This window comes from Pleurodeles waltl, chromosome 4_1 (genome assembly GCF_031143425.1).
Source record: "Pleurodeles waltl isolate 20211129_DDA chromosome 4_1, aPleWal1.hap1.20221129, whole genome shotgun sequence".
Taxonomy (NCBI): domain Eukaryota; kingdom Metazoa; phylum Chordata; class Amphibia; order Caudata; family Salamandridae; genus Pleurodeles; species Pleurodeles waltl.
The window spans coordinates 1,010,107,079-1,010,134,884 of NC_090442.1; the positions used below are offsets into that span (position 1 = coordinate 1,010,107,079).

At 43.3% G+C, this 27,806-nt stretch overlaps 1 protein-coding gene across 1 annotated transcript; it reads right to left on the bottom strand.

Moving 5' to 3' along the window:
* On the bottom strand, positions 1 to 27,806 carry SPAM1 (sperm adhesion molecule 1). The gene is made up of 5 exons (XM_069229874.1): positions 27,693 to 27,806; positions 16,516 to 17,500; positions 13,726 to 13,815; positions 12,037 to 12,400; positions 1 to 5,278 (listed from the first exon to the last, which is right to left on the bottom strand). Exons 2-5 carry the CDS (start codon positions 17,443 to 17,445, stop codon positions 5,253 to 5,255), a joined length of 1,410 nt encoding a protein of 469 aa, XP_069085975.1. The 5' UTR covers positions 17,446 to 17,500; positions 27,693 to 27,806; the 3' UTR covers positions 1 to 5,252.

The following is a 27,806-nucleotide window of genomic DNA, read 5'->3' on the forward strand; positions in this document are numbered from 1 at the left end:
TTTACAAGTCGTGTTTTCTATTTATTAAAAGTGCGAGTGCTTTTTTTGGTTTGAAAAAGATATGCAACATAAAAGGAAAGACTGAGCCAATGGTTTAAAAGTGACAGATCAAACTGACATTTCTCGTTGTTCCTGTGATCGGTGCCTTCATTGACACAGGTTCCCTCCTTCAAACGACAGAGTTCAGTCCCACCTTGCGCTGAAGTCCTTTTCTGTCCAAGCTGAGCGGACCACCCTAGGACGCAGAAGCTGAACGGGAAGGCTCAGCACAAGTCCTTGAGTGTTATTTTGTACGCCTCACTTTGCGTCATCTGTTTCATTTGAAACTATGAAAGAAAAGTAAAAACAAATGTTCCCACCTACGTTTTGGTGATAGTGTTTTTAAGAATGGTCTAGTTTGTCAGCCTAACAAAGAAAGCCATTAAGGTTTTTGGCAACCCAAATTTGGGCGACCCAATGCCATGGGTAGAATGTCATTTATTTTGCTGTAGACCCCCAGATGGAAATAAAGGACAGGCTTTTCATTAGTGAAAGAGCTTTCAGAGGTGATGGAACAGACTCAGACATCTAATGCAAGGGCTGGTCTAGAATCATGGAACCTGTTGTTGAAACTGCCTGCAGGCCATTGAAGATATACCTAGTCCAGGAAAGCAAGAGTTAATCAGTGAAGAGCACGGATGTAAACAAAGGCCCCCGCAGCCCCCGCTGGGGGAGGGGGGGAATTCTCCAGGGGGCCTCCACAGCACAGTACCTGGGCGTGAGAGCTCCTGAATTACTTCGGAGGGGGCCTCCTCCATGTACTTTGCAGGGGGCTCAAGTTTCCTTACGCCACAGGTTAAGAGAATGGATACATTAGAGTACTCAAGTTAACACTCACTTTACTACAACTTGAAATGTTGAAGTCATTCCGTGCATCTACAGCCCTTCTATGCCTTATAGTTTAATGAGACACTTACAGGCATTACAGCTGTTTTTAAAATTAGCAGAAGTTCAATAGAGAGGAGCAATAATCCATTCAAAAAGGAAAGTGCAATATATTGCTCATATAAAATACTAAATACAAAGAAGTCTGAGTAGAGACAAACGTATGTTTTCTTACAAAATCAGTGTTTTCTCCCACTTTAACCCTCTTTAGAGCGTTTCCAGAAAGTAATGTGTCCCTTTTATCACATCCTGAGCATTTCTGTAAGTTGAATCGTATGCCCAGCAGAGCATTGAGTAACAGAAGTTAGGTACACAAGTTACAAATGTTGTCGGTGTCAGCACCAGCTCCTGTCTTTGCCACAAGCCCCTGCTTGTTTTGCCAGATACAGAAAGATAGTCTTTGGCCATAAATGTGGCAGCTTACTGTGTATCCTCACCTCTTTAATCACTTAGTTCATCTTTGCAAAAGGCATTACCAATGTATGACATTGAGTACTTGTACCAATATGGTACATGACTCGTTGAAGAGCAACTATTAATTTCCTACGTCAACACATTCAATCCAAAAATTCCATCCCCAGCCCTCCAATAAAAAGTGTGATACTGCAAATCCAACAACAGGAACATCTGTCAAGCTGATCTGTCTCTTGACATCCAGGATGCTGCAAATGCACACGGGATTAAGGGTATACTCAACCTGCTTTCACCGGAGCAACTCTTGAAAGTGCTTATCCACTGCCTTCTTTTGCTGCCCGTTATAAAATACTGTGGTATTGACAAAACTATTCAGGCTATAAAATTCCCTAACTGGAATATCATGAAACATCTCTGCTTCTCTAGGGTCTGCCAGATCAAAATATCATTCAACCCCAACACATTGTTGATTGCAATTCAAGCTTATTTTGACAATGACATTTACGCAAGGTGATTTGAAGCAAATTCTCCTCACTCCACTCCATGTAAAGATGAAAAGATCCCTGACGATTTCAGAATCCTAAGGAGTAGGAATTGTGGGTCAACATTGCAGGTTAAGTGACCAATCCGCTTGACAGACTACAGATATTCGTAAAATACAGATACCTGGTCAACCACCTACAAGGCAAGTTGTTTAAAAGTGGGTACTATCGGCATCACTATGGGAGTTTGCCCACAATCTTAGCCAAATAGTAAACGTGCAGGAAAAAAACAATTGTTTATCCCCTAAAATCTGGCTACATGTCAATGTGCCAGATACATGAGTGTTCTTTGGAAGGCTGAAAAAAGTAAAAATAAATTTCCAACCAGCAACATTAAGACTTCACATGCTCCTTCTCAAGTGTTAAGACTGACAACAGAAGACATTTAGTGGTTGTGTTGCGATGGGCACATATAACCGACTAGTAGAAGGTTGTATGTAGAAACATCGACTACAGAAACATTGTGCTACCAAAATATTGTGGGAATAATATTGGGGACCAAAATACTGAGATCAGTGCCTAGAGGCAAGTATAGGTTTACTTTACTTAACTCCCCATATATGTACCTTGAAGATGTCCAACTAGGTCCTTGATATTTTGTCCACAATATTTTGGAAATGGTATGACAATGGAATACCTCAGTAGAGTAATATAGGCGTTGTTAGCCATTTAAAAATGATTGATAAACAAGTATTTGTATGTTTTTAAGCTCAACTTTTGTTAGCATTTCTTACTTTTGATCATGCTATGGGAAACTGGATTGTATACGTCAATGCTATTTTTTCAGTCTAGATTTAACAAGAAACCATATTCAGAATGCATATTTTTGTATTTGGCATGGTTGATAATGATCTAAGTCTATAATAGGTGATGTATAGCCTGGATGGAAAAGAGGGTAGATGGTGTGTGTGTGTTAGTGGGTGAAATAGGTTTCCTGTAGTGTGGGGCACTATTATTTTTTTAAATAGATATCATTTGTTTGCTAGGTGGTTAGCAGTTATGCACCAAGTTGTTTAGCTCCATGAAATTAATAAACACTTTTTTCTTGCTTCTTTTCTCAGATCAAATTGCTTTGCTGCTCAGCTTTTGTTCTCAGTGGGCGCATAGGCCATGCTTGTGTTGCAGTGGTCAAGACATGGGCCGTCTGGGTCACTCGCTATTTTTGCTGGTGTTCATAATTTAGGACCTGATTACGAGCTTGGAAGAAAGGGTAATGCAGTTGAAACAACGTCAGATTCCCAGGCCGCCAACTTGGCAGTCCACCCACTGAATTGCGATGTTTGCGGGTTGCTGAACCAGAGACCACTGGAGTCCGACTGACTCCACCAACCATTTGCCGACTGTCTTGATGGCAACAAGGGGAACAGCACGTCAGAGGGCAGTACAGACAAGGTTCCCACCGTTTGGGTTACAAAGTACCTGTCCGTCACGCTGACAGCGGCGGGGAGACCACCTGCTTCAAGAAAGAAGAATCAAAAGAAATGGGGTGCAAACTCGCCCATTTCCTTCTTTTCTCTGCGGTCTCTGAAGTGGACCACTTTGTCAAGGGCCCCCCTTCACAGCAGCAACTTGACCCCCAAAGAAAAACATTTTTGGGGCCAGAATCCAGGTGAGTACGTTTTGCTCCTTTCCCATTGACTGGACTGGGCACATATGGTTCAGAGTCCAGCAATGGAATAGTACTTGTATAAGGTATTGTTTTCACATATGTCATGCATATATGCACATTTTACACTTATTCAGTCAAATTGTACACACCTACATCAACACATTTGAAAAAGATTTTTTGAATTGCTGAACGCATCCCATGCTGGTCCCCTGCCGTCAGCAACACCACAGCTGGGCCAGCGCTGACATCTAAAACCTGCAGGTGAAAGACCGCCGAGTCCATGGAGTACTTGGGACCATCCCTACTGAGGTACTGCGGTGAGACCGCCAAACTCGTAATCAGGCCCATAGTCTGGGGAGCTCTGGTGCAGTCATGCGTCTCCTGGAAACCACATCCTCGATCACTCAATCAGTTATCCCCTTCATTGACTGGAGGACTAGCCTTAAAATCAGAAGCCTGGGGCCTTATCGTGAGGGATTAGTTTGATCTCTGCCACGTTTGGCTATATTATCCTGGTATTTCTTATGCCAGGAGGAGGCCTGTTCAATGAAATTTTCAAGCTTAAACCAAATGAATTTTGCTGACCCAGGCTCTCCTGTCAAAATGTCTCATTTTTTCTCCCAGAGACTGGCAACTGAATGCCCCCCTACTGGTACACTCTACACTAGACTACTGCTCCTTAGCACTCCACTATCAAAGTATTCCCTGTTGAAGGAGTGCATGCTGCATTACAGGTATCTTGTTGTCCAATTTTGGATCTACTCAGAAAATTACCTTTGACTAGGAATACGCTACAGATAATTCTGCTGGCAGTTCTTCACTGGAGGGGAGTCTTTCAACTCAGGATTTAACACATAGTCGACAATCCCATAAATGTTTTGTATATCCCTAATCTAAATGTTAACACATTTTCTGTTTACCCAGTTGAGAAGATCTGATGGTCTCTTAATAACGTATGTGCATTGTCAGGCAACGTTAGTAAAGACCAGAATAGAGCTCAGTCGGTTAATTCACTGATCAAAGTGAACTGCTCTGCTCCCTAAAACCCTTTTGTTAGAGCAGCAGGATTAGAACTTGTCTTTTAGTGGATTAAAGGCACGGTGAGCAGAGGAAGAGAAATATTGAATTTGTAGGGTACCATTGAGCAGAAAGAGTGATAGCTTGCAATATGTCAAACAATTTCTTATTACTGATTTAATTAGGCTTTTTTTTTTTTTAACACAAATTCGAATGTGGAAAAGACTTGATTTAAGTGCCACTCCTGTAAATGTTCACAACAAAGTACTTTTCATCTCCACTGCTAACCATGTTAAATAGTCGTCAAATGTTTTTATTTATGACGGTCTTGGCGCTTGGGAGTCAATTTGCAACATTTATGCCCAGTTACTGGGACAGAAATCCTTTTTCTAAAGATGAAGAGAACGGAACCATCAGTCATTTTTCCTGCTTAGCTGAAGCGGGGCTTGATAGTTGGGACACGTTCTCGGCTGGTTTCCTCGTTTAGCAGCATTAGGGGATGAACAGTGGGTTGGTGTGAATATAGGTTCCATCACCTTAACGCTTTGTTCTGTCGAGGCACCCAGAAGGGCAGCACCCAAAATGTGTTTGATAAAAACATTGTTGTTCGTTTGGGTGTTCCCTTCCTTGGCTGTCCGATTTCTTAAGAGCTGTGGATTAGGTGGAAAATGACCATCAGGTCCTGGAGTCTGAGACACCACCGCTGAAAATAAGTCATTTGGTGTTGGCATTGTCAACTGTTGCAGTCAATATCTGTGCATCCTCCGACTCTCTGGAAAGGTACAGAAAAAAAGTTATTGAATACATTTCACTCATTACGGAGTTTGTTTCAACCACCAACAAGAGGCGAAAGCATGCCTTTCCCTTCATATATGACAACCTGCTTTTTCAAAATAAGCATTGTGTCGTTCATGTGAAGGCGACTGATGTAAACCAGTGATCAGTGGAGTGGTTTGATTTAAGCCTGTTCGTTTAATAACTTGTACCAGGTATTTAAACTATCCACAACCTTAGGAATGTCCATGGGAGTTTTTACTTTGTCCCAAAGTTGTACTTGATACCAGTTTTACACATTCTCTTTACAACAACTACATCCGCGAATAGAGTCATGGGAGATGGGAAGCAAGCTGGAGCACATTGAAGGAACATGGGGGCTGGAAGCTGCCACACAAAAAGAGGGTGGCACAGACAGGACCCAGCCAGCAAATTGGGCGGACAAGCAGGTGGAGTGACAGATGGGGCAGGAGGTGGATGCAGTCGGCAAACCAGGGCAGGGCAAAGAGAGGGCAGGAGGCATGCGGGAGTGAGGCAAAGGAAAAGGGAGGCAAAGGAAAAGGGATGCAAACTCAAGGCAGGTGACAGAAACTGATAGATGGCAGGAGTAGGAATACAGCCTGGGGCATGCTGCAAAGTGAGGAGGACAACAATGGAAGGGGAGACAGACTGGAAGGCAGGAAACAGAGGGGGTAGACAGACTAAAGGCAGATGGATAAAGAAAGGATGAGGACTGAAAAGGAAATGATACAGAGGAGATGTGGGAGGAAAAAGACAATGCCAGAAATATGGCCTAAGACGGGACGTTAACATGAGGATTTTGAAGGTCTGTCCCTTGTAAGGAGACATGAAGTAAATGGGGCCTTCCACATGCAAGTGAGGAAGAAACAAATGGATGGCGATTAAGAGAATTGAATTGAGACCTGTAGCATGTAGAGGCTCCATTGTTACTGGGCATGTCATGAAAGACAACTTGCGGTCAACGAAGAACGGAATTCATGCTACAATGAGGTGACCATCTCTTGAAGAATGAATGGCAAGCCATTCTACAAGAAGTGTTTTACTTAGACTTTGTGAGTGGCACGTTGTTGAACTGGCAATACTGTACCATCTTAACCCTGTGGACAAGGTGCATGGCGGTAGGCCAGCTTTTTAAACAATGTTTTTATTTGCATTTATGTAAAACATAACATAACTGATAACCAAAGCAGAGTAACAAAACAAGACACCTTCAATAATAACATTCTCAGTACTGCAACAATGAAAATGTAAGGAGGCCAGACCTTCCTGCATGCCAAGACCCTGCGCTTCCATACAGGGTTATCATTGGAGTGTCCTAGGTAACAGCCAGTGAGAACCTCCTGCTGTCTTGCTAACCACCTTTGGATACTTTTCAAAGCAATCAATTGTTTTTTAATAATTTAAGTAAAACACATTCTGTATGACAGCCATGCATCCAATGTAGCTCAATATAAAGCGATCTCACTCCAGAATTAAAACATTCAGTGATATGAATTGGTTGAAGATCACCTCAGACAAATAATAAGTGTGGCTGAATTTTACCTGGAGTTATAACTCTGGGTGAATTCCACCACACACAATTCCAAAGACTTAAAAGTTCTTGGCCCAGAGATAACTGACCTTTTACAAGCTGCAGATGCTACGCGCAGCAGCACAGCCCAGTCCCCGTCTGTCCCCCTACAGCAGTACATGTGATTCCTCGGACAGACTCAAGCCTGCTCTAACTCGCAACCCCCAACACTGACCCCGCCTGCCTCCCCCCGATTCCTAAAGGTCCGCGTTCCTGACACTTGCATGGAGCAGGTGGAAAATGCCTGCGGTTTTCTCCCTGGAATTAGGGACTACCACACGTAAAATGGCTCAGCATCTCTGCGTCCATGTAGTTATTCCCTATTATGCGGTGGGAAAACTTGTAAGTCATTAGGCTATGGAGCAGGAATAGGAGAATGAATTTGGAATTTCATCTCTCAAGTATTCCAACGCCAAAATCAGTTGAACTCTAAATGAGGGCCTAAGTGTTTACGTTCTTGAGATGTGAACTTAACAGTGGAACAGGGTTGGCCTTTCAGATCTTTGATATTGTGAACACAGACTCAAAGCATCAGTTCCAGATATTGGGCTCCATTTAAATTCCTGATCAAAACTGATGCGCCAAAGGTGTCAATATAGAAACATTTCCATTTCACTTGAATAAGGCCACAAATCATTTTAGTTACAGCTTTGGAATGATTTATATAGTGTACACCTGCCCCCCTAGGAAGTGGTATGCTTTGCATAGAGCTGTGTTTCATGGAATTAAGTCTCAAATATAACAGCAAGTGTGCAGAAATCATATACATATATACAAGCTAAATAATGAGAAAGTTAATAAAATACTCGTCGAGTTTAGGGGAAAAATGGAGAACTACCATGCAGGTAGTCAAAGGTTGGCAGCTTCTGTGTTGACGCAGCGACTCCTTCTACTGTTCCCAAGTTTACAGTGGCAGAGACAACGAAATGATTTGTGGCACGAGAAGGGCACTGCTGGGGAACAAGGGGGGAAAAGTATGGACATAAGTGAGAAAAACAGAAAGGGTGTGCTCTGGAAGCCTGCTAGGGTGAAACGATAGTGTAAAGAGCAGGGAAGATGGAATTTGTGAATGGATGACATGATGCGAAAGGGAATCTGAGGAGGGGAGACTCCTAGGCTATCACTAACACAAGTGTTCGGGCTGCAAGAGGGTGTGGGCATCGGTAGCGGTAGGCATGACAGTAGGAAGTGGGCACAAAGAACAGGGAAATAAACAAGTCTGCGTGCGTGATAAGAGGGTAAGTTTTGACTCAAAAGTTATCAAAGGCAATACCATATGCTAAATGTGCACTCAAGATCACACTTGAAATTGATTTAACTTGATGTTAAAACGCTGGCACCTATAACTGATTGGAAATGTATGTATTTCATAGTGTACATATTAACAATCCAATACATTGTTGGCACTGGCGTTAAAGACGGCGAAAGCAGAGGTCTTGAGTGCGAGTGAGTGTAGACTGGGCAAGAGTTATTCTCTTCCTGGTGCACACACACTGAAGACACTAGAGTTGCTTTCGGAACTGGTGCAGAGTGGAGAAAGGGTCTGAGCTTTGAGGGGCGGTCATTCGAGATCTTTGATGCGCGGAGAACACTTGTTTTTGTTCCTTCTGGGCTTTTTAGATCTATTACATCGTGGTGACTGTGGAAACTGCAATAATGCTTTGTACCTCGATGACAAACTCAATGATATTTTGTTGTGATGTACTGTGGTTGCGTTACGTTTTGTATTGGATGTTTCATTGTGATGGGCCATAATAGTGATATACTTTGTTCGGTTGTTTACTTTCGATATTGAGACAAATGCTGCTATATTTCCAGCAAAAAACAGCATATGCCTTGAACATTTCTATGACATGCAACAGTTCACCATTGTCTAAGGTGGTAAACTAGCACAACTCGAGCTCTTCAGTTACTCAAGACACTAGTCAACCCCAAAACGTGGCAAAGATTCTTAACACCCATAAAGTCTAATTTATACGAAACGACCCTCTGGTTTCGGGCGTAGGTTTAGGCTAACTGGTGTCTTACGAGTTGAAGAGCTGGAGCCGTGCTCTTTTATCCATTAGATAGTGGTGTGTGGTTGTCTGCCACTGGAACTTTAAAGAAATGTGCTGCTTTTGGCTGGAAATGTAGCAGCCCTTATTGACATCTCTAAAGTAATTACGAAGCGCTACAGAACAGAACACTACAATATAGATCAAAATAATGGAACAACAATCAAACAGGGCACAACAGAAAGTGACTGTCAAAACAGATAACAACAGTACAGCACAACATAACACAATCCAATATATAAACACACTGCAAGAAAGTAACATCTTTCTGACATATTTACTCCCACTGTTTGCCTGGTGTCAGTACATTTAAACTGTAGTACACTGGGATCCTGCTAAGCAAGACCCCAGTGCCTGCGCTCTCTCCTCTAAATTTGGCTATTTGGTAACCTTTACACTCCACAGTTGGCATACTGGTGCACCCATGTAGGTCCCTAGTATATGGTACTTAGGTACTCAGGCATTGATACACCAGGGGACCTCCATGGGCTGCAGCATGTATTATGCCTCCCATGAGGGTCCCTGCCAACTGTGTCTGCAGGCCTGACGTTGCAGCCTGCGTGAAATGGTGCATGCACCTTTGACTTTAGATATAAGGATTCATTTCCTTAAATCCCAGCCACTGCATATAGGACCATGCACCCTGCTCTTGTGCTGAAGGGCACTTATAGGGTCTAAGAGTGAGAGTACCCCTGCACGAGCAGTGGTACCCTTATAACTCCAGACTCCATTCCCTGAGCTTTCTAAGTGTGGGGAAGCCTTTTTAAGGCATGTGGTGGACACTGGTCAACATGAGTAGTCCAACTACATAATGGTTTCTCCGAACCTAGGCACGTTTGGTATCAAACATGTTACAATCATGCAACTACACAGATTCCAGTGTCAGTTCCATGATACCATGTACTTTGGGGGTTCCTTAGAGGATCCCCCAGATCTGCCTGTCTGCCTGTCAGCCTTCGCTGCTGCAGACCCCCAGGCACTGTTCTGCCCTCCAGCTGCTGAGACTCAGGCAGGGGAAGGAAGAACAAAGAGGTTCTTGTAGGAGGGAGGTGCGACCTCCTCTCCTCTAGAACGAGGTGTCTCTGAGCTGCCATCAGACTGCTTTGAAGGGCACATTTGGTGCCCTCATTGCATAAACTGGTTGGCACTCCTGGAACTCTCTGCAAAAGCATACCAGCAGCGGTTCTGAAGACCAGGAGCAAAAGATATCTTGCAATCGAAACAAGACTGTCTCCAGTTGGAAGGGATTCTGCTGCAACATTGTTTTTCTGGCTCCTGCAAGATGTTCTCAACGTCCGTGGCTGTGCATCCTCCAGGGTCACAGGACTGTGTGCATCAAGAAGCAAGAAGGAAAAAGGAATCACCCTTGGAGTAAAGGAGTCACTTCCCAGCACCTGCAGGCATGTCAAGACAACAACCGGCTGGTGGATCCTGATGTCCCACGAACAACGAAAGGCTCTGCAACACAGGTTATGGTTCTGTGGTCCTCTCTGGCTCCAACTTGTCTTCTGACCAACTTGGGAGATGGCGGGCACTCTCTGCAGCCACTGGAACAGAACCCCCATGCACCAAAGCCTTTGCTGATAAGGTTTATTGACTCTTGTTAAAAGGGATCTTTAAGCCCCAGCCTCCAGCACTCTGCAGCTCCAAGAACAGCTTCCACTCTGTAGCTCCTGCAACGTGGGACTCCTGTTTTGTTGTGCTGCTGAGATCTTCCTGTGACTCCCTGTGCCTGCTGCCAGTGGGTCACTCGTGGGGGCTCCAACAATTCCTTTGGACTCTCTAGTGTGCTGAGGGTCAGCCCAGACTCCCGTCCAAGGGTCAAGTCCCTCGGATCTTGCTGGTCCTCAGAAACCTGCAAACTTCTTTGCACCTTCATTTGCATTTGCCAGTGCTTGTTGTTTGTCCTGATGGCCACTGGCCCTCCTGCAATCCGGTGACCGGTGTGGGACAGCTTATGGGCAACTCAAAGGATCTCTCTGCATCCCTGGACACCGTAGCCAGAGGGTGGGCATTGCCTACCTGCACTGCCTGGGCATCCCAGAGTGGCCTGGACACTGTCCCTTTCCTTCACAGATTCTTCATATCTAGAATCTTCCTTTGGGTTCCACGACCTGGTCCATGGGTCGGGACAACAGCTGGACATCTGAGGCTCCCATTGACTCTGATGACTGTTTCCGATGTCCTTTCACCCCATGCATCTGGGCTCCCTCGTGTAGGTACTCCATCTTCCTGGGTATCCACGGGTGGGAGCACTATCTGGCCTTCTTTGGGCCAACTGGTTTCCTCTGGGTTCACTGGGAAGGGTCCTGAATCCAAAACTTATGACGCAACTTCTCCATGTTAGTCTATGGGATGACCAGGTAGATAAACACTCTGCACCCGGGCACTGGGGATACTTCCGGAACTTACCTTGGGTGGTTTTGTCCTTCTCCAGCCCATAGCTAACATACTCACCTTGGTTGGACACATCATTCTATTTTTTTAGTACATGGTTTTGCTCCTCCCCCAACTCCACATGGTCTCATACATTTATACGCTATTTACACAAGTTACTCACTGTATAATTTTGTATGTGGATATCTCCAAAGGGAGATTATACCAATGTCAGAATAGTAGTAGTGTTGCAAAAATAAAGTAATTCTTTATTACACTTGTTGTGTGTCTTTCCTGTGTGAGAGTTACTGACTGACTATTGTGGTATTGAAAGTGCTTTACACTCCTCCTGGATAAGCTTTAAATGCTCACCACTGCAACCCCTAGAGAGCTTTTCTATCTGGACACCTAAACACTATTACTAAGGGTTGTCTGGACTCAGCACAGGGTGCCACACCATAGGTGTACACCATAAACTGAGCCAGCCTCCTACACACACAATACAACCAGCACAACAAAATTCAACACAACAAAAAAGCAAACTAAGCAAATCTGCTTTCAATATACAGCAAGAAAACGGTGTAAGTAATGCAGTCCTTGGTGCAAACACTAAGGAGTACTAGGAAAATTGTCTTCTGATCCAGACCTTTGTTTTTTGGTTACTGTTTCACAGGACGTATGCAAGCAGCATATTACATACAGAAAAGATATACTCATATAGGTTCATCTCATTACCTGGTCTCGCTGTGATGCAGATGTCATCCAATATACAGATGTTCATGTTTGGGGGGCTGTGAATATAGCCTTTGTGGTGACAATTATGTCCTGCATAGCAGCTGCACTCGAATTTCTTAGCCATTTGCTGAAAATCCTCCATAGTTGGATGTCCAATGACGGAATATTTCCCATGTCTTCCTGCCCTGATGAAGATGTTCTTCGGGTTCAGGTGCAGATAGTCATTGGCATTCCAGTGCTTCCGCGTGCAGGCCCCGTTGCCTTGGCACAGGACCTGACTGCACATCTTTGCTGCTAAGGTCACATTGATGATGTAGGGATTTAATACATGTTGTAGGTATTTTTCAAGCGTTCTGCACATTCTCTGTGAAAGCAAAAACCTTCAGTATAAATCATTTGGTTGAGACACCAGAAAGTAGTGATTTGCGTGCAATAGAGTCAGTCACCCTGGTGTGCCAGGGTCATTGTTTACGTGCCTCACTATATGCCATGCTTTATTTTCCAAATGTACTTTAGTAATCTTGCCTCTTCTGTCCTCTTACCTGGGTACCCTGCTGCTAGGCTTCCTCACCCCTCCGTGCATAACATTAACCTGCTACTCAGGTAAACGCTGTAGGAGATAGACTAGATGAAGATTCTACTTTACGTTCAATATGGGGTGTCCCATTGGTAGACTGAGCACCCACCCAATACTTCACATCCAGATCTGCTAAAAAACTGTTAAAAGCACCCAAAAAGTGTAATCTGCACACAACATGCGGAGGAACCAGCAAAATGAAGATACATACTCTTAAGTCAAAGAAGTTGGGTAGTGCTGAGCAGTGTATGACCTATGCCACCTGAATTAGTGGCTCCTAGTCTTATAGCTCTATCCAACAATATAGGAGATGTATGAGGAGCAGATTTGGTCACCAGTTCTATCTACAAAGCCTGCAGCCTCAGGCTGACAAGCCCTGCCTGAGCTACATTGCTGTAACACAATTGTAACACCGGCTCACCGAGTGCAACCCAAATTTACTCCAATGCACTAGAGGGGCGGTCTTTGAGGGAACATGCAGGACATATGCAGATGTACATGTGACAATTCAGGTGCCACGGGAGCCAGGCAGGAGGATTCCCGCAGCATCACATGCCATCCTCCTGAGGCACCAGCATCCCCAAAGAATTTAACCATTTGTTTTTGGATAACTGACCCACCTAAGGAGGTAACGCCCTCAATCTGGCCTTTCATTGTAACCAGTAGCATGGTTTGTCGACCGGGATATGGCAAATGCTAGTATTTTGTTTTCAAAGAATACAAACATCTCTGCCTATACTTTGCTCTTCCGACTTGCTGCCTCTTCAATACACTGGGATGATTAATTAGCTGATATGTTGTAGTACCCCAGTGGGATTAAGGGGTGTCTAGGAAACACTGAATACCAGAGTTCACTCCTTAGCTGTAACTAGAATTACATAGTGATTTATAAGTCTTGCAGTGGGAGAGATCTGGGAATTACTTAATAGTGGAGTTGCTTGTTAGGGTGTACTTTCTTTACGAGTGTCCCCCCTCCCCCACAATTCCTGAGTGCACATACTACTCGATACATATTGTCTGGCCAATATTAAAATGGCAATTTCACCTAAATATTTATAACCGTAAATTCTGTCAAGCTAACAAAATTAACTGAAAAAGGTGGTTTGACGTACCGCACTTTTTGCAAAGCTGAGGTCACCCCACATCACAACACCGGAGACGCCCAAAGCCACACTTTCTCCAATAGTGTTCACGAGGTCACCCTGGAAAGACAGTGGTTCAATGTAACATGTAGAATACTACTGGTCAAATAAAACATGCTAGACATTAGTAACATGAAAACACGAACACACATTATATGGTATAGATAAGAAGGCATATTTAACAAGCATTAAGGTCTCCTAAGGTAAATTATCCCCAGAGTGCATAATAATGACACCTGTACGATAAGGTGTATATTCCCTATCTGGGCCAGGACAGACAAGCTCTGCAGAGCTAGTTTGTTCTAGTAGGTCATCTATATTATAGATCTAGTCTGCTCGACCACGATCTGTTTATAGCATATGATATGGTCCATATTGTCCTTTAGTCTGTTCTAGTGTGAACCACACAGCCTGTATGTTATAACAGAGCTGCAAACCTTAAAACATGATGGGGCAGATTTACAAGAAAGTGGTGCATATTTACAATATGGCGCACCATGGCGCACGTTAGGCCAATAGCGTAAAAAAATTTGACCCTATATTGTGGCGCTTTGTTGGATTAGCTCCAAAAAATTATTGGGTTAATCCATCAAAATCAGGGGAGGCTCACTGATTAAAATGGGAGTGTCATTTTAACGCCTGCCTTGGGCAGGAGTTAAAAATGACGCAAAAAACGGTGCAGTGAAGTCCTGTAGATTTCACTGCACCTTTTTTGCAGGCCTCCTTGCGTCGTAACGCCCCCTCCCCTTGCATAAATTATGCTTGCGCAGACATAATATGGTGCACCAGTTTGTAAATATGGCGCAACGTAAATGCCTCCTTAACGCCCTATTAGCATAAAACAAATACAGTAAGAGGGCTTGTAAATATGCCCCGGTATGTTCAGCAAGTACAGAAAATTCAGTCTCACCTCTAGTCTGTTACATTAATTTCTGAATGGATGTTCTGTCAAAGAACATTTTCTTCTGCTAGTCTAATAAGCCACCATTTGTATGAGCTCATTATACAGTTGAGTGCTGGATACTGGCAGCTTAAATAACTTGCTGTAAAGCTTAGGCTTCAAAATGTGGAATGGTGGAAATCTTTAATAAAAATAAAACGTGGTTCTCCAGATAAAGGCAATTAACATGCGTGGGGGCAAACATTGTCCTGTTGCCTGCAACCAACATATCTGGTGATAAGATATACATAATCTGTGAATATGTTCTTTCCTTTAGCCGCTATTTTGATTTACTTGAAGTTCTTTATGCTTGTAGATGTGCATAGTATATAGATAGAATAACTTGTGTACTTTTATACCGCAGCCAATTGCATTACGATGTATCCTTATAAATAACAAATGCATCATATTCTCAGTTGTACAATACATACTATTTTTAACAACGTTCTATAAATATTTTCAATATGGAGGTTCTTTTCCCAGGTTGTGCTCAATGACTAGCACACCGTGTATTTAAAACTAAATGATCTTGAATTTTTCAAGTAAACATCCAAGCAAATATTTGATTTATTCATTGTGGATGGGTGAAGGAGCTATAGGGAGGTGGTGGGGGAAAACAGACACACATACAATGCTAGGAGCTTCGGAGATTGGGGAACACTGCATTCAAAGACTGACAAGTCCCTCCAAAGAAACCCTCTACAGTGAAGACAGAGAAACTAAAAACAACACTGACCATACTGTTAGAGGTTACTTGGAAACTGAAAGACCTATTCCCAACCTGCTACTCTGCACCACTGCACAGAAAGCTGTCAGCCTAGAGATGACATTGACCATTCTTATGTGGGTTTCATCAAAGATTGTAACACCCATGCCCCCTCACTCCACTAAGCAGTGTCACATATTTGGAAAACTCACAACCTGTAAATGAGACTACTTGCCTTGGTGTACCATGGAGATGTCATGGCGCTCTGTTAATCATTTCAACCTGGGTAACAGAGCACTGAAACAAATTTAGGTACACCCCCAAAAAAATATTTACTGGCTGATTATGGAATTTTTCCAGCTACATATGGGGCAGTAAGGAGCGTTTTCCTTTCTGTAATGAGTTTCCATCGATTTAACTATTGTAACTCTATAACACAAGAGGTTGTGTAGATAGAATTCAAGGCATTGGGAGTGAAGGGATTGCTTTGTGGATGGTTGATTAGATTAGAAGTCTAGACTGTTCTTCAGCACTGTATACATATGGATCCAACTGAGACACCAGTTTGAGATCAGACTTTAGTAAATCAGGAACTCTAACTGTTGGTGGTGAGACCAAGTAGTGAGGCATGATAATGCTTTGTCTGAAAGACAAAACCAAATTGACATTTAATTTTCATCTAAATTGCAGTTTTTCCCTTGAGGGCCCCTTACAGTGGTTGAGGGGTTGGTGTGTCACAGCCTGTGGAGTGTGACTGCTTTGTTTTTTTAGGACTGTATGATAAACGTGGCACCACCCATTTATGACTAATTTTATTCACAAAAGATCTGAGCACTGAAGAAACTACCTGAGTGAGTGTAGCAGCACAAAACGGAGTCAATGATGCGCACACATTTGTTTGTAGTAGAGGCTCCTCGTGCTAGAAGAAAAGTGTCATTTGGCCAAAGGCGTTTAGTCAGACTGAAATCTTATTGAACACTGAACCTGTTTCAAGTCGTACTGGAAATCAAAGCACAATAACCTCCATCCTATGAAAATACAGTAACTTATCCTATATACAACATCTGCATGTTGATCACATGTATTTGATAACTCTAATGCCTGTGTGACTTACCTGAGTGAGAAAGGTCAGTGGGTCGTCTGTAAACACAACACGTGTATAGACATAGATTGGCAGCGGAGCACTTTCACTGTTGACAGTGGAAACCCTTTTTGCTTCCTGAACTCGGTGCCTTGTATATAGCGCTGCGTGTGGCGAAGATTTCAATAATGTTTCCAGGTAAATACTGGGATAAAGTGCTGTGCTCTCCCGCCAGAGCCACCCGAGTCCATCATTTCTTTTCTTTTCTATTTCGGGGCAATGTCCTGTATAATCCTTTGAATTCCACTTGTAATCATAATTATAACATTCGGGGAAGAGGAAAAATCCCCATTGCTTGTTTGGCCTCAGACGTTTTGCCATCGAGAGTGTTTCACGCATTATGAACTGAGATGCCGCCTCAAATTCAGTTATGGCAACGGAGTGTGCTTCTTGTGGGGTGAGGGTGTGATTCTTTGACTGAACAAACTGCACAGAGTGCTTTTTGTAAATAGTTTTCGAAGCCCAGTTTCTGACCCAAGAAGGCCTCCATTCCTCCCAGTCGATCACTGCAAGCCCAGCTTGGTTTTTGACTGGAATATAAAATCTGATGTCTTCTGCAGCTTTCTTCAAATGATGAGCGAGGGGAATGAACTGAGGTATCCCGCCATTGACAGACTCGCCTGTGAGCTCATCAATGTAGGGGAAGTAGCCCAGTCTGTCACTATAGAACAAAGAGATCGCCTGATTGGTGGCAGTCTTTTTTGGACTGCCAACCAGCTGAAAAAGACTAAGATCAAGACGGGTCTTGCGATGTGTTTCACATTGTTCAGTTGGAGCGTTCCAAATGGTAATGAAGGGGGATTTCTCAATGAAAGGGCGTGCTCTCAAAGGCGACGAGGGACAAAGTGAGACCAGGACAATAACGGCTTGACATACCCAACACCATCCGCTCACAGGAAACATTGGGAAACACTGAGAAGGTATCGCAAATGTCTGCTGCTTGAGACTGAGATTTTACCTAGGAAAAAAGAGATCACAAGGATGTATTTCTATTGTGGAAAACAGTTTAGTTCTTGTAAATTGAACAGTATGATTGGGTTAAAATTTATGCAATAATTTGCAATGCCTCCATGTTAACATATGCTACATTTTACATGAGAAGAAAATATATATAGATAGATAGATAGATAGATAGATAGATAGATAGATAGATAGATAGATAGATAAGACATTTCATGATCTAGATAGGCACAAAATTGAGCGGATTCCTACACTTTAGGTCATCATGCGGCAAGTAGCACTTTCTAAGCCACTGATTGAGCATCTGTCGTCAATGGGAGGCATCATTCAAACCTGTTCCGATTTTGATGTTAGTCCTTGGAGGCAGAATCCCTACTCTTGCTAACTTCAAGCACTCCTCAAGACCACAAGCGCATTAGACCTCACACTAATTTACAAGGGCCCATCTTGGAAGTTGGTCATTTATTATTTACCAATGAAAGATATTGACAGTATAGGTTCTCGGAGAATTTCAATGCTACTGTGCGGACTAGAGCTGATATTATAAGCCTCTACTCTGCTCAATCTTCATTTATTCAAGGAGTCATACAAATCAAAATGAAAGCACAGTGGAACTCACCTCCTTCTGTAGGTACCAGCCCACTTCTCCCACCCAATGATCCAACATAGCCAGGACCATCATATGAGTTTAAAAGTTTGATGTCAATCACCAGCTTGGAGCATTGAATAGGACAATGTTCCAGCTCATGCAGTGCTGCAAAGTGGCTTTCAGTGACAGTGCAATAAAAATATATTAAATCAAGAAGTAAGTTCTCCTTACTAAGATCACTCCGTTGAAGTGTTTATATACTGGCCTACTGACTCCAAGTGACATAAAATTAAAATTCAGGGTTTGTTTTGGACAGAGTGCCATTGTGATTTATATACCATTGTGCTTTTTCTTTCACATAGTACCATGGATACACAAACACCAAATGGCTGATGTTGCCCCACTGTACAAGACACTTCGTTCTGTGAAATAAACACATTATTTTGGCACACTGAATAGAAGGAGACACCATAAGCTAATTGAGAAAGGAAAAGCAGAACTCAGAGTTCCCAGGCATAACTGTGTAATGATGAGCACCCATTGTCAATGCCTCCAATGATTCATCTCCATTCCTGGACACATGGAACATGCCACCATCATGTCCCGGCTCAAGAAACAATCTGCTGACCCAGCCACATTTTTCAAATACAGACCTATCTTCTTCCTACTGTACCTGGCAAGGTTCTTCGAGAAACAAATCAATTCGTGACTCAGTTGCTACCTCAGCAGCCATCAGTTCATCAATGCCTTGCAGTCAGACACAGGACCAACCACTTTACAGAAACAGTGCTCATCGCTGCCACAGACATCTGTATGATACTTGAGAGAGGAGGCATGGCAGCCCTCATTATCCTGGACCTCTCTGCAGCATTTGATACAGTCTTGCACCCCCGTTCTCATCAGACACCTGCACGAGATTAGCATCCAAGGACCCTCTCCGCACTGGATCTGGTCCTTCTTAACAGATAGAACACAAGTTTTAAGACTGGCACATTACACATCAGAAGCCCCAAACTAGTCTGCAGAGTGTCTCAAGGTTCATTGCTCAGGCCCTCCTATTTCAGTGCATACATGATCCCACTGGTCGATGTTATTAGTGCAAAACAACATGGACATCCTCTCCTATGCAAACGACTCACAGTTCATACACTTTCTCTTAGACAAGACCCCTAAAACAAGAAGAAAGTTGACTGTGAGCATAACTAAAGTTGCTAACTGGACAAAAGCCAACCGTCTCAGGCCCAACACGGACAAGACAGAAGTAGTGATCTTCAGCAAGAACTCCTCACCATAGGACTTCAACTAGTGGCTAGTATTAGACCCTCACCCACATCCACTTCCAGCACCCATGCTAGGAACCTTGGAATGATCAATAATAGAAAGCAGACTGAACATGACCGCACAAATCAGTTCTGTCACTGCACCCAGCTTCAACATCCTAAAGATGCTGAGGAAGATCTTCAAATGGCTTCCAAGCAATGCTAGAAAAACACTCCCACCGAAGTCATACTTTGGTCTACAGGAACACCATCTACACCTAGATCACCAACTAACTCACTAGAAGACTACAAACCAACCAGAACTCAGCAGCAGAGTCATCCTCAACATTCTACACAGAACTCACATCCCACCTCAGGGTGCTTCACTGGCTCCCGATCCACAAACATGTTCATTTCAAACTCCTCACACACTCATTCAAGGCACTGCACAGCTTAGGCCCCACCTACCTGAACAGTTGTGGGCATCACCTTCCAACTACCCAGACACCTCTGCTCCATAGGACTCCTACTCGCAAACATCCCATGCATATATTGAACTAGAAAAGGAGGAGGCAGTTCTCTTACATCATTCCTAAAACATGGAATGGCTTCCCACTCCACATCAGAGACTCTTCCTCTCTTCTTGAATTCCACAAAAAGCTGAAGACCTGGCTTTTAAACTATACAGAGAAAAATACGGGTAGCGGTGGTCAAATGGGTGCACTTCCTATGAGTTATAAAAGTACAATCAATGATAGTTCATGTTGAAGATAGTCCAAAGTAGTATAGAGCACGGTGCTGAACGGTAATGTATGCTCAACTACCCAAAAGCATAAAATAGTGTCCAGAGAGTGACACCTTGCATATATTTCTAAAGATCCCGCAGCACTCCCAAATAGTTCATAATCAACAAGTCATACAGATGAGTTTGGTTGTCGTAGGTTCCATTTATTTGTAGGTATGGACATCAATGTGGCAAGATGAGTATGGTTCCACAATCACAGCCAACACGTGTTTCGTCACAATTCGTGACTTTATCAAGGCTAGTTAAGTAAGCAAAGTATGAGTCAAGAAAACACCATTGTGCCCATAAGTGTGAGCCCTCCAGTGACTTAATATTACAAAGTGTAACAAAAAGGTGGATAAGACATTAGTCACTTATTCGTGCAGCAAGGCAAACAGTCCCTGATGCAGCACAGGCCATGGTAAGTCTAGAACCTTCAGTAGCTGCAGAAACAGTCCAAATGTGGTGTTCAAAAAGAACCATACTCATCTTGCCACATTGCTGTCCATACCTAAAAATAAATGGAACCTACTACAACCAAACTCATTTGGATGTCTGGCTTTTAAACTAACCAACCTACCTAGGAAGGGCTAAGCACACATACCTGCTCAGCACCGGGATACCCTCTTAAGTGACAGTGAGCTTTATAAATACACATAACACAACAATACAGGGACAAATGAAGCTTTTTCCTTCTTGAAGTCAGTATAAAAATATGCATCCGAGAATTGGGAATGGGCTACCAAGAAACCAGGAGTTGATAGTACTCCCTAGTTGTCTGGCAAGTGTAGTTGAGTGGGCCTCATAGTGTAGTTGATTTTGGGTCGGTTTGGCTCAAGGTGGCCATTCGGAGGCTTGATGGGGTGGAAATTAGCAGTTCAACAAAAGTCTCAATCGCACATTGCTCAGTCTCACCTCCTCTATGGATTCTGGTAAGAACAACAGCATTGGCTGAGACTGGCTGGGTTCAGTGGCAGCCTGAAAGTTCCTAAATTGTCAGTAATCTAAGTGTCAATAGATCCGAGAGGCTAGATTATCAAGGGTGAACGTGTCAGACAGCAATAATGAATAGCTGCCAGTGATGGATGTGGTGGTTCCAAAATGAGACTCGCTGATGCTTTGATTTGGTATGAGTGGCATCATCATGCATGCAGCTCAGAAATAACATTTGTTGCAGCGCGTGTTGTCACCGAGCATGAAGCGTGTGTGTGTGTGGGGGGGGGATAATTGATTAGGCAAGCAATCAGCAGATCATTTTTATGTTTCACCTATGGATTGCTCTTAGCCGCCTCTTGCTTTAAACCTATTCTGGACAGTACCAATATTTGCATGGGGTTTGCATCAGTCAATGCTTACCATTGGTTGCTTTTCTTGTTAATCTCCTTTGATGACTTTCTTTCTTTTTGTGTTTGTCTGTCCCCTGGTGCGTAGGTTCTTAGTCACCTTTTTGGTTGGATACCTTGTAACATTGCACAGCTTCAACTCGGGGAACGTTTTTTAAATTTGATTGGGGAGCTCCATGGGAGTGCATGTGTTTTCTTGATCTCTGCTCCTCATGTGTTGCTTCCACCCCCAACATACTCACTTATGTGCTATCCATGTTGTTTCCCACAGTAAAGCTCATCCACTACTTTCCCCGTCCCTCGCTGACCTGCTCAGCTTACACCCTCCCCCACCCAGCTTGTCCCCTGCACTGGTACCACTAGTCTACTTTTACTTTCCTCCCCCTTGCTTGCTCCACAGTGCGCCCCCTCACTTTTTTCAATTGTTGTTTTTTTGCTTTTACAGCACAGCAGTTTGCAATCGGTGTGCTCTTTTCTTAATGCTTTGACATGTATTTATTTTTAATATACCACTCGAAGGTGTACATCTGCCATTTTGCAGTGCCAAATTCAAATAAAAACAGTGTCATTGTGAACTGCATGCCTATATGTCATCAGGGTAGGGTCACCAGACCTTCCTCACACTCATGTGTCTGCGTGATGTTGCGTGTGCGCATATTCAACATCATGCTTTCTTTCTTTTTTTTTTATTGATGCTGTTCTGCATCTGCAGATAAGCATTTATTTTTATTTTTGCGGATGCTGTAGGGCATCAACAAAAAACTGACAAAGCCAAAAGGTCAGGTGGCACCAATGAAATGCGAAACCCATTGGCTTTGAAAAAGCTTATTGAAAATACAAATAAGTGGTGCAGAGGGCTTGAAAACTCTCTCTCAAAGCCCTATAATTCTGATAAAGAAGCCTTACCTATTACTGCCTTGCACATTCCCAGAGACAGGGGGTTGCTTGTGTTCCACTAATAGCGATAGCCTGCATCAGCTGACTCTACAGTGTCCGCTTTTCTTTCAGAGCAGATTTGATTATTTCCAATGAGCATCGGGATAAAATCTAACCGAAACATTTTCCACGCCAACAACCCTCCCCTACAATCTAATCTGCTAGGAGGAATATAACCAGTACCTCAACCCAAAACAATAAATGCTGCCCATTGAAACAGGACCTAGAAATACACAGACTGTATTTTAACATAGAAATAAGATCCATAGGCAAATAAGTTTTAAGGCATGGGCGAAATGGGCAATTGCCTAGGGTCCCCACATTTCGAGGGCCCCCTGGGAAAATGAACTCTCTCTCTAGCTCACGTTTTTCTAATTTCGCATCCTAACCTTTAACATATGATTCAATATTGTTAGCAAATTAAATGCTTTTATGAGCAATAAAATTGCAATAAAATTCAAAGTTATTCCAAGCGAAGGTCTCCAAAATATTTCTTTCCCATAACCCCCCCAAAATCCTTAAGATGACACTGTAAAATGAGACATATGCCCATGAGTTATTCCCAGTGCCAATTCTACTCATATAGACAGCAATTTATGTGAACGGTAGAATCACTCGGGAATTTTCCGGCAATCACACTTAATTCACAATACAGCGATCACCAGGGTGTATGTTCTGGTATGCATTTGTTATATTTTGAATGTTTATATACGATTAATTGAATATTTGACTTACCAATTTGTTATCACCAAAATATTCCTTTTGTGCTGGTTAAGGATCCAGAATGTGGACTGCTCACAAAATGTGGTGTATATGGTTGAAATGCTGAGGGGAAGGACTCACGGCCAGATTTGTGTTTTTCCTTCATGTGACTAACTAATGTCTATATGATTGTACCCTATTCATTAGTGATGTACTCACAGTAATTCCGCTAGAGGCACCCAGTAGGATTCATTGGGAACCTTTCATACATCTCACTAACGCAGAGACCACTGAATGTTGACCAATAGATTCATCTTTAGGTGGGATTTCAGAACAGATTTAGTCACGGTAATATTTACCCTCTATTTATGTACGGGCACTGGGATTTCTGGGTACAAAAACATTATTTTTGCTTTAATTAGCTGTACCCTGCGGTAGTGGTGCTGGAGTACATTTCTGACGGGGTGCTGGCCCCGGGATTCAGCCCATGACTATTGTGTGTAAAAAAAGCGTGAGGCTACTCAATGAGCAAAAAATGTTAAGTTGGGAGGTTGCGTTTCTGGGAAGGAAGGAGGAGGATGAGAAGGCAGTCTAAGACATTTTTCAGGACAATGTAATTCAATAGTGCATCATGGTGTAATAGTCTTAGTTATATTGATAAACGGTGTTAATTTCAGTCTAAAAAGGAATTCCTTCAAATAAATAAATGATAAATCAGAGTGGTTTTAGCCACGTGTGCATACAAGGGTACAATACACGTGTATTGGATCATTTTCTCAACTTACTGGAAACTTGCCTTTTTACAGCATTTCACATTTAAAAAGTCCAAACGTGCATCATTTTTTATTATTATCTGTACCTGTTTTAAGATTTACAATGTAAAAATAGCTCTTTCAAGTGGTTCATTATTTCGTTCCCCATTGTATGTCACCACTAGAGAGGCAAAGTTTTGTTAGCTAATGCCAGCTCTTAAAAGTCATAAAATATAACCCTAAATATGCATGCCAAGCAAACGTGCAGTCTACGCTCCTAGTAAGTTCCATTTGCTTTGAACTGAGAGGAGGCTATGAGCTAATGGTATGCAGAAAGGAAAGGGATTGAAAGGCCGTGCTTTCTCTCTCTGAGCTGTCTCTTGGCCTGAGGGCGCTGCAGCACCTGTCGCACCCCTGGTTTCAGTGCTTCTGCCCGTGACTGAGACAGAGCCCTTTGTTAAAGGCTCCGAGGGACTGCTTGCCCATTTTTGTGTGAATACCCAGGTGGCTAGTGGCATTAAAATCTTTCAGACCATTTTCCTGCATGTGATGACATTCCTCTTTACAAGCATGGCTAAAGGTAAATGTGCTTCTGGGTGAAAACACCTGCAGCACCGCTTCCCTCAAAGAAGCTAGAAATATGGGGGAGTCCAAAAGTAGGGCTCAGGCTAGGGTTGGCAGTGAACGAGTTAGTGGAGAAGCATGACAGTGTTTCTGTGGATGTTTTAGTCCTAGGACATCTAGATTCTATCACCAGGGAAAGACGATCACGGGTGAATCTCGGTAAGTCAGTTACTGGGACATGGACTGGATGAGTGAGACATGTGGTGTACTCTGTCAGAAACACAAGTGAAGTGTGGCACAATGGTTAGAGAGCAGACCCTGATGCAGAGATCTGGCCCGGGACCAGGGTTCAATTCCCACCTCAGCAGGTCTTGGGTTCTCGCCTCGGTGCCTCATCTAATTAATGGGTCCCACTCTGTAACTCTGGGCAATAGCTTGCTTAATCTCCACAATGTCCTTGACAGCACTTGGATGCCTGGCTTCACCCTGGGAGTGGGTGCCTCACAGGGAAAAGCCAGGAGGGATTCCACAGCGGTATGCATACAGCGCCTTGAGACCCTAACGGGTGAGTAGTGCGCTATTTACACTAGATAACGTCCAAGCTAAGGAGCTTTGGGGGGGGCAATGACATAAGCTGAACTACATATGTCAAGCAGTAGACACATGTGCTGGAAAATGGGGGTTCATGTCTGGCTGTCACTAGGATCAGTACTGGGACCTTGTGTCTTCAGCAGCATTGGGAGCTTCCTTGAGAGCAACAATCGCCTGTAATAGATTTAAGATATAATCCTCATTTCATGATATTAGGGAAAAAAATTGTTAAATTTACTAAAATCTCATGCAACAGTCAAATTTGCTGTCCTGTGTTGTGTGAGAGGGAGAGAGCATGACAGTGGTGCGGCTATTAGATACAGTGTATTCCTGCTCTCTCCACAGTGCTGATGCACAATCAGGCTACCTACTGCACACTTTTGTACAAACATGAAAAGGTGTCCGCGTCATTTCTAGCATATATTTTGTACCAGAAGTGCACCCTTACATTACAAAATACTATGCCTAGACAAACTTTAAAACTTTCCCCAATTTGGATGTGAGCTGTACTGTGCACATGCAAGTCTGGAAAAGTAAAAATTATTTCTACTTTTTAACACCTGCCTCAAAGTGGCATTATTTTTTGGTGCAAACACTGTCTACTATCGTTAGTAGATCGGGTTTTGCAGTTAAAGCTATCGTTGGTTGCATGGGAACATCTATGTATCATGCATGATGCAACCCCTGGATGCAAAGTAGTGCAAAGCAGCAAAATTCCCCTTCTGGTATTCTGGCTAAATTCCTTACTGGATCAAGGCTTATGTGACATGCACTGGGGATTTGGTAGGCCACAAAAGCCTACTAAAAGTCCATTATGGTGTCAGAAGGATTCACAGCAAGACCAGCTTGTGAATGCAGGAAATGAAATAATTATCATTGGGAGAGAATAGCAAAAACGATAAATCCCACAGAACAAACTTGACTCTCATATCTTAGAAGGAGAGGCTCCTCTACAAACTGAAAAAAGACTACATGAGTGAGGAACCATGTTGGCAGGTAAAAATAAATGGGATCTACTTAAATCTGAATGAACAGATTTTTCGGATTAATAATTATTTAAGTCTTACTCCTGATGAAGCTCTAATGGAGGCCGAAACATGACAGCTAGTGGAAAATTTATTCTTTAAAAAAATGATTTGATATTCATCAACGTTGCTCTGAAGTAAGCTATAATTGAAGCCAGAAAGAATAATTGGAATACCTGTTATTTTCGTTTTAACTTTTCATAAAGCAGATAATTAATAGAGAAGGAGAAGCTGATTTCAATAAAGTCTAGCACCTGGGACAAAAATAATTCACATCAAATGTGGACATGCCCCATTCTAGGCTTACAAACCATATTTAAGAAATGAGCACCTTCTTTAGCTATTAAGCCTCAATTGGCAGATCTTTTGGGAGTTGTAGCCTTAGCTCACTTTATTTAGTTGAAGCCAAAGTACCACATTCCCATGGTTTACATACGAGGAGAGCACAGGTCTGTAGGCATGTTTATGTGGGCAGCCATGTGGTCAGCATAGATATCTTTACCTCCCACGCGTCTGGGTCTCACAAGCCCTGTGTCAGTGGTAGAGGATGACGGGACCACTTGGCCAAAATGCACCAAAGTCCTGTTTTTTTTCCCCCATCAAGCACCACTTTGTATATGGTCTCGAAAATCCTGGCATGTAAATGTTGAAAGGGAAACTCCATGTTTTCCAGACTACCAGAGTGCTGGTGGCTAAGTCTAACATACTACCTGCCCATGCAGCACCTCGGCAGAGGAAAAGGAACCCAACAGGTCTCTCATCCCAGAAGCAGAAGAGAAAGTGCCAACTTTCTGCTATTGCAGCAGGATCGAGGAAGTCTTACACTGTCCCTGCTGCAATGCATGACGCTGCAGCAGGAGAGAAACAGTTTAAAATAAGCTACCCATGCAGCACTCTGCACTACTGCAGCTGAGGGAGCGTAAAGTCCCTGCCGCTCTCCATGCAACCGGAACAAAGGCGAGGAAGCCTAAGGTAATATGTCGGTGCAGCACTGCTCTGCTGCAGGAGAGAGTAAGGGAATATGGTGCTGCAGCAGAGGAGAGGCAGCGTAAAGTAATCTGCCACAGCAGCATTTTAAACCACAGCAGCAGGGGAGAGACAGCTTGCAGAAACTGACCAGTGCCACACCGCACAACACTACAGGAGAAGAGAGACAGTAACCTGCCCCTGTAGAAGGGGAGAGGCAGTGTACAGTGACCTGTCCGTGATGCACTCTGTGCCCCTGCAGCAGAGGAGAGCAATGCCGTAACCTGCCCCTGCAGCAGCAGAGGCAGTGTACAGTGACCTGTCTTGCAGCAGAGGACCGGCTGCCTAAAGCAAGCCACGCCTACAGTTCTCTCTTCCAACGGAGCAGCTACCAACCTATCCTCGCACCATTATCTGCACTCGCACTTGGGCCGCTCAGCACACACCACAACCACAGGCAGCAACCTGGGGAATGGAAATACATTTAGTCAGATGTTGTGTGTCCGCAGCCGGGCTACCTCAGTGCAGCAATCTTTCAGAGTCGGTCACATAACAGGCAATCCATACAGACCTTCTGGACCGATGTGTTAGCAATATACATTGTAATTCAATATCCACGATAGCTTTCAGAAATTACAGACGGTAATGAAAGGTAGCTTTAGAAGAAACATATTCCTACCTGCGTCGCTTTTAAAGTGGAAAGTTCAAAGATCCGGTAAAAAACGGGTATGCCAAGGTATGTCTAAAATGATGCCACGGACCAGCTAAGCACAGGAATTGACAAGATTGATAT

Excerpts from the sequence above, each read along its gene's own strand:
- SPAM1 (XM_069229874.1), bottom strand. The coding sequence starts at position 17,445 with ATGTTTCCTGTGAGCGGATGGTGTTGGGTATGTCAAGCCGTTATTGTC. Across the intron at positions 12,401-13,725 it reads TCAGCTTTGCAAAAAGTGCG|AGAATGTGCAGAACGCTTGA; the intron begins GTACGTCAAACC and ends TTGCTTTCACAG. Across the intron at positions 5,279-12,036 it reads CTGCATCACAGCGAGACCAG|AGAGTCGGAGGATGCACAGA; the intron begins GTAATGAGATGA and ends GTACCTTTCCAG.